The sequence below is a fragment of the Populus trichocarpa genome, chromosome 1, assembly GCF_000002775.5.
Source record: "Populus trichocarpa isolate Nisqually-1 chromosome 1, P.trichocarpa_v4.1, whole genome shotgun sequence".
Classification (NCBI taxonomy): Eukaryota; Viridiplantae; Streptophyta; class Magnoliopsida; order Malpighiales; family Salicaceae; genus Populus; species Populus trichocarpa.
The window spans coordinates 14,611,057-14,617,056 of record NC_037285.2 but is presented as its reverse complement, the minus strand read 5'-3'; the positions used below and the strand labels follow the sequence as shown (position 1 = coordinate 14,617,056).

Genomic DNA, 6,000 nt, shown 5'->3' with positions numbered 1-6,000 from the left:
GCCAAGTCAGTCTAAGCGGGTCGTCCCTTGTTGGGCTGCTAAATACCAACTTCGCAGGCTTTGTAATTGGGCTAGATGCAGGGCCTGTTGGAGGCCTATTTCAGGTTTTGAGATGTCTCCACTTAATCCATTAACGACAAAACATGGTGGTCCTTTTGCTTTGTAGTAGGCTTTAACCAGTGCTTGGACTGCTCGGCCCAGCCCAAATGAACGGAGTGGATGATATAGGCTATGATGGTCCAGGAATATAGGCCCTGATCAGTTGACTTTTCCTTTCACCAATACATACAATTGGACAGACAACTGAACAACATCAATCCTCAATCTTCAATCTTAAGCAAAAGCTGAAGGAAGCAGAGAAAGAGAGCATCCGATATTTGCGCATTAGAACGATACAGACAGAGAGACACCATGAGTTTTCTTTTCGGCAAAAGAAAAACCCCATCTGGTAAGTACCTCTTCTTTCTTTACTCCCAATTTTCCCCTCAAGTAGTATTTACTTTGTTGAAATTCATGATCAATTGATTAATTAATCATGAATTGTGAATTGTGAAGAACTGTTGAGGGAAAACAAGAGGATGATGGATAAATCAATAAGAGAAATAGAGAGGGAAAGACAAGGACTGCAAACTCAAGAGAAGAAGCTCATTGTCGAGATCAAGAAAAATGCTAAACAAGGTCAAATGGTATTGTTCTTTTACTTGAGATATTGTGGGTTTGTCGGCAGAGAAAAAGATTTTCTTTTTCATTTATTCCATCTATTAATTGGGTTTTGTGGTCTACTTGTTTGAAAGGGGGCTGTGAGAGTAATGGCAAAAGATCTGATTCGAACGCGGCATCAGATTGAAAAATTCTATAAGCTTAAATCGCAACTCCAGGGTGTAGCCTTAAGAATTCAGGTAATGTTTTTCTCTATTATCTATCCATGTTGCTCATCATTGCAGATCCCAACTTTTGAACATCATACTATTTAGGTAGAGGATCATGTTTTACAATTCAAGTTGGGGCATTTCTAGTCTATGTTTGAAGCTGTTTTTGTCGGTATTACTTCTTTCAAAAGATACTGATATTTCGGTGATAACTCATAAGATACCAATAAAAGCGTGTTCTTTCGCGCTTTGTTAGTGAATTCAGGTTCATGGCTTGCGTTTTTGGAGGATACTGGAAATTTAAGATTTTTCTTTACTTGCAAAAGAATGAATGTGTTACGCGTTTTAAATTCCCGAGTTATGCTCTATCTGCTGTTTGGTATGCTCACTCGATTCCTTGAGGTATAATTTTTGCCAATGTACAAGATTGGTCTATATACAACCGATAAACAGAAGCATGTGCATACTTTTGTTAATTAATATCACTTTAGGAACCATTTGACATTCATAAGTGAATGTGTTTTTGTCAGACATTGAAATCAACTCAAGCAATGGGGGAAGCCATGAAAGGTGTCACGAAGGCCATGGGTCAAATGAATAGGCAAATGAACTTGCCGTCATTGCAGAAGATAATGCAAGAGTTTGAGAGACAGAATGAGAAGATGGAAATGACATCTGAGGTGATGGGAGATGCTATTGACGATGCTTTGGAAGGGGATGAAGAAGAGGAAGAAACAGAAGAGCTTGTGAATCAAGTGCTTGATGAAATTGGAATTGGCATCAATAATGAGGTATATCCATTTCATCGATGCTCTTTTTTATGTCCTTGTAATCGATGGAATTTGGCTATTAGAGGAAAAGGATTATCTTACGGTGCAATAATGCTGTGCCATCCATGGAGCAAAGTTGATGGCAAAAAGTAACAATTTTAATATTCTTGATATGCAGCTTGTGAATGCACCGTCAGCTGCTGTCTCTGTGCCAGCTGCGAAGAACAAGGTTGCCCAAGCCGAATCCACTGGGAATCATGAAGACGGTGGGGGTGGGATAGATGATGATTTACAAGCACGATTAGATAATTTAAGAAAGATGTGATGTTGGAGAGGAAGAGCAAGAGAATGTTGGGATATATGAATGACGTGTTGGTCAATTGCATTATAGAGAACTGATATGAGTTTTTTTTTTTTTTAACTATCATGTCTTATGCTTATATATATGTATATATTTGCATTTTGTGGTTTGTCCCTTAAAATGTGCTTAACTTTCATGTCTACCAACAAGCATTCAAGTATTGATTAGTTAATGATAATTTTGATGGAAAACCTTTGGAAGAAATCTTAAATGTAGAAGAGCTAATGATTTTGTGGTGTCGAGGCACCTTTTGTAACCATGGAAGAACTAAGAACTCCCTTTTATCCTTCATGAGGTAGGAAACATTGACAATTACATACTATTTCTTATGATTCAGAAAGGAAACTAGGCGGAGGGGAAAGCTGGAGATGAGATGTGTATATCTAGCAAGCCACACCTAGAGTTTTCCTCCTCTGTTGTCAATGAATCATTGGGACTGGAGAATCCAGCCGCTGTACTGGTGTGCGACAGAGCGGACACTCAGAATGGGAGCAGAGCCGCATGTCTATACTAGAAGCGTGAAAGGAGATCCTACACACTGCGCACGTCTATACATGGCGGACAATCAGATTATGGACAGTTCTTATTTTCTGACACTGAATTTGCTCTTATTGGTCCTGTACTGAGCCGAAAAGCATTTCTAAGCCATACAGCAAACAATTTTAAACAGTATAATCGGCACGACGGTTTCGCTTACGAGAGCTTACAAAAATCGATCCATAGGCGGTTCCTATACCCAGTCATTTACTTCATGATCATTACTTTAAAAACAATGAAAATGATTTTAATATCATCATCAATATTATATACTTTTGAAAAAAATGTTACATAATTTGTATGGTCAAGTCATTTCGGCTTACAAGATTTTAGAAATGGTCAATCCAGGTGAGGCATGCAGGGCCATGGCCCGCTAAGGAAAAAAAATCGTGCCCCTGTCCTTTCAAAATATAATAGATATCATTGACTTTCATTACCATATTAAATTAATTTTTTTATTAAAAAAAAACAAAAACAAAACTAAAGGGCTGATATTTCACCAGATTTGCACAGTGAAATGTTTTTTTTTTTGTCCTTGAGATTTTTTTTTCCGGTTGCTCCCTCAATTTGTTTTTCTTTTAATGTAATCTTTTAATTTTGCGTTGATTTGAGATTGGTCTTGGTAATTTGTTTTTAAACTTGTGTATGGGAACATTGCATTGTTTTGGGATTAGTCTGGATGATATGTTTTTATGCCTATGTATAGGGATCTTGCAGTATCAGAAGATTTTTTAGTTGCTTGGTTAATACTTGGTTTGGTAAAATAAAATTCAATTTTATTTATTTTTTAAAAAATAGAGCTTTGTGGACTGAATTTGAAGTTTTAATAAATGTTGAGTCCTTTTTGTTTGCTAGCATCAATAACTTATTTGTACGATCAAGTGAAGGTTTTTTTCAATTACTTAACTTTTTTTTTCTAATTTAATCATTTTATATTGACTTTATTGATATTTGACTTGATGGTTTGTTTTGGTTGCCTATATATGAGGTTCTCGCAATATCAAGGAACAATTTCAATGCTTGGTTGATGCCTGGTTTTGCAAAATAAAAAAATCATGTTGATGTAAAACAATTAAGTGTTGAGTAACCAAAATCAAAACTGAAACAACTATGGTGGGCTAGGATAAACGGGCAGGGAAACTTGAGTGGCATGTGTGGAGGATGGTTTCTACGCTTTTGTGGTGCGTGTGATTGCCTTCGATGGTGTAACATCACCATTCGAAGTTGCGCTAGATACATCGCAATAAGCTTTTCACAATAATGTGGAACGTGTTACTGTTAGAAGCGTATGGCGACCCCTTTTTCTTTTCCTTCTCTCTCTTTTCTCCCTTTTCTTCTTGGAACTCACACTTTTCTTCCCAAAAAATGGTGTCCTTCCATTTTGTTTCAAATTTGGTCATCATTCTTTCTATTGTTATCTTTTTCTTTAGATCATTTTTTAGAATTGATATTTTTTCAATTTCATCATTCGATATTGAGTTAGTTAGGAATACGGCTTCATAATGTTTTTTGATATGGTGCATTTGGTCTCATAACCCGAATCACATGTTTGAAATGTTAACCTAGATTGACAACAATATTTTTTAGATCTTGTTATGACACTGATTTTCTTTTTCAATTTTATCTTTCAACATTGTGTTTATTGTAAATTGAGCTTTATGATTTTTTTTCATTTTCTTTTCCAGGGGATCATCACAGTCTCATGATCCATGTCGCAGGTTTAGTGGGTAAGCTCAGCCAACATGAGTCTTTTTCGAGTTATTATTTTATGTTGAATATTTTTTTTGTTACGTCTTTCAACATTGGATTGGTTTAAGAATTCAACTTCACATGATCCGGCTCACAAGATTTGGCGACCTTACTTGGGTTTCTTGTTTTTTTTTCCTTGGGTTTCTTGTTTTTTTTCTTTTTTTTTAATTATTTTTTCAATTTCATCCTTCTAAATTTGGATTGTTAAGAATTAGACGTCATAATATTTTTTAGTTGCTTTCTATGAGGTTATCTTTACATAACAACCTAGGTCGCAGGTTTGGCATGTTAACTTGGGTTGCTTATTTTTTATTGTTTTCCATTTGTTTTTAACTTTATCATTTCTCGCTCAGCCTCCTATCACCTAGCAACTAACATCTATAATTAAAAAGACTATGAAAAGTCATACAACAAAATACCAAATACGAACATAAAGTATAAAAAGGTAAATAGAAACCATGACATGATTTAACACCAATAATACTTATATGGAAAGACATCTTTGTGATAACCCTCAAATGATCAAAAAGGTTATTCATGTGTCCTAGCTACTTTAAGTCTTCTGGGAACTGTGACATCCACGCAAATATGTCCATAATATTTGGGTTACTTACTCCAATCACACAATGGTTATCTTTAAGCAAGACCTTAATGGCATCTCTCTCTTCTCCCATACATGAGAGGTCAGTAGGAATCACGCACCCGAATTGTAAACCCCTGCATAAATATAGGACCAAATGTAGTATGATCTCAAGGAGTAATGGAGAGGATGACCTCCATAAATAAATATTAAAGGCATTATTGAAGTTGAAATGGGGATTTTAAATTTTAATTTAAAATTTGTAAGGTAGGTGGAACCGAAAAGGTTGTCAATTCCGTTTCGGTTGGCATTTTATTTTTTCAATTGGAACGATATGTTTCAATATGTATGTATGTTTGTATATGTGTGTGTGTGTGTGCGTGTGTGCGTGTGTGTGTAATTCAAAATATTAATTCAACAAACATAATTTCAATTCAAATTCAAAGATAAACAACTTAAAATTATGCAATTCAAATTTCAAACATAACTAAAATAGTGGGAGTTGAATCGATGTGACCAGATTGACTCGATGAGTCCAAAGACAACCTGAATGACTCGTAAAAATATTGTTTGACTAAAAAAAATTTAAGACAACATCTTTTTTTAAAAAATATATTAAGATGACAAGATATTAGATCGACCCAGGTCAACCTGGGTTAACTTTCCAAATCTGTGACCCATGTTATGAGACCATGATAACCCCAAATAATGCAAATCAAAATAAATATGAAGCTCAATTACCAATAAATTCATTATTGAATGATAAAATTAGGAAAAATTCAATCTAAAAGGACACAATAAAATATTCTGAACAAAATTACAAAAATTTCATCGTCAGTCTTGTTAGGCTTTTCTAAACTCTGATTGCCCTAAAATTCTAACTTATGATAATAGTCGGATTGAGAGATATAATTGATATCGTAAAACCAGATAATATATTTTTTTTAAAAAAAACTATTTGGCCAAAACGAAACAACCGAAATGTTCCTGCCAAAATTTGGGTAGAATTTCTGGAATAGTCTGAAATTTTGAGCGAGATGAAATCTGTTCCAATTTGTTCTAGTTTTTTTTAACTTAAACGAGATATACCATCTATTCTAAATGAAATGGAACAAAATTAATAACCTTGGAACT

The 6,000-nt window shown here is 34.7% G+C and overlaps 1 protein-coding gene across 1 annotated transcript; it reads left to right on the top strand.

Annotated features, from left to right (window-relative positions):
• The first annotated feature begins 278 nt into the window (after nt 1-278).
• Nucleotides 279-2,204, top strand: LOC7478111 (vacuolar protein sorting-associated protein 2 homolog 1). Its single transcript, XM_002299559.4, has 5 exons — nt 279-448; nt 556-686; nt 795-899; nt 1,400-1,660; nt 1,818-2,204. Exons 1-5 carry the CDS (start codon nt 412-414, stop codon nt 1,962-1,964), a joined length of 681 nt encoding a protein of 226 aa, XP_002299595.1. The 5' UTR covers nt 279-411; the 3' UTR covers nt 1,965-2,204.
• The last annotated feature ends 3,796 nt before the right edge of the window (nt 2,205-6,000 follow it).

Bases quoted from the DNA above. Each gene is read 5' to 3' on its own strand.
- LOC7478111 (XM_002299559.4), top strand. From the start codon at position 412: ATGAGTTTTCTTTTCGGCAAAAGAAAAACCCCATCTG. The intron at 449-555 runs GTAAGTACCTCT...TGAATTGTGAAG, and splicing joins CAAAAGAAAAACCCCATCTG to AACTGTTGAGGGAAAACAAG. The intron at 1,661-1,817 runs GTATATCCATTT...CTTGATATGCAG, and splicing joins GAATTGGCATCAATAATGAG to CTTGTGAATGCACCGTCAGC.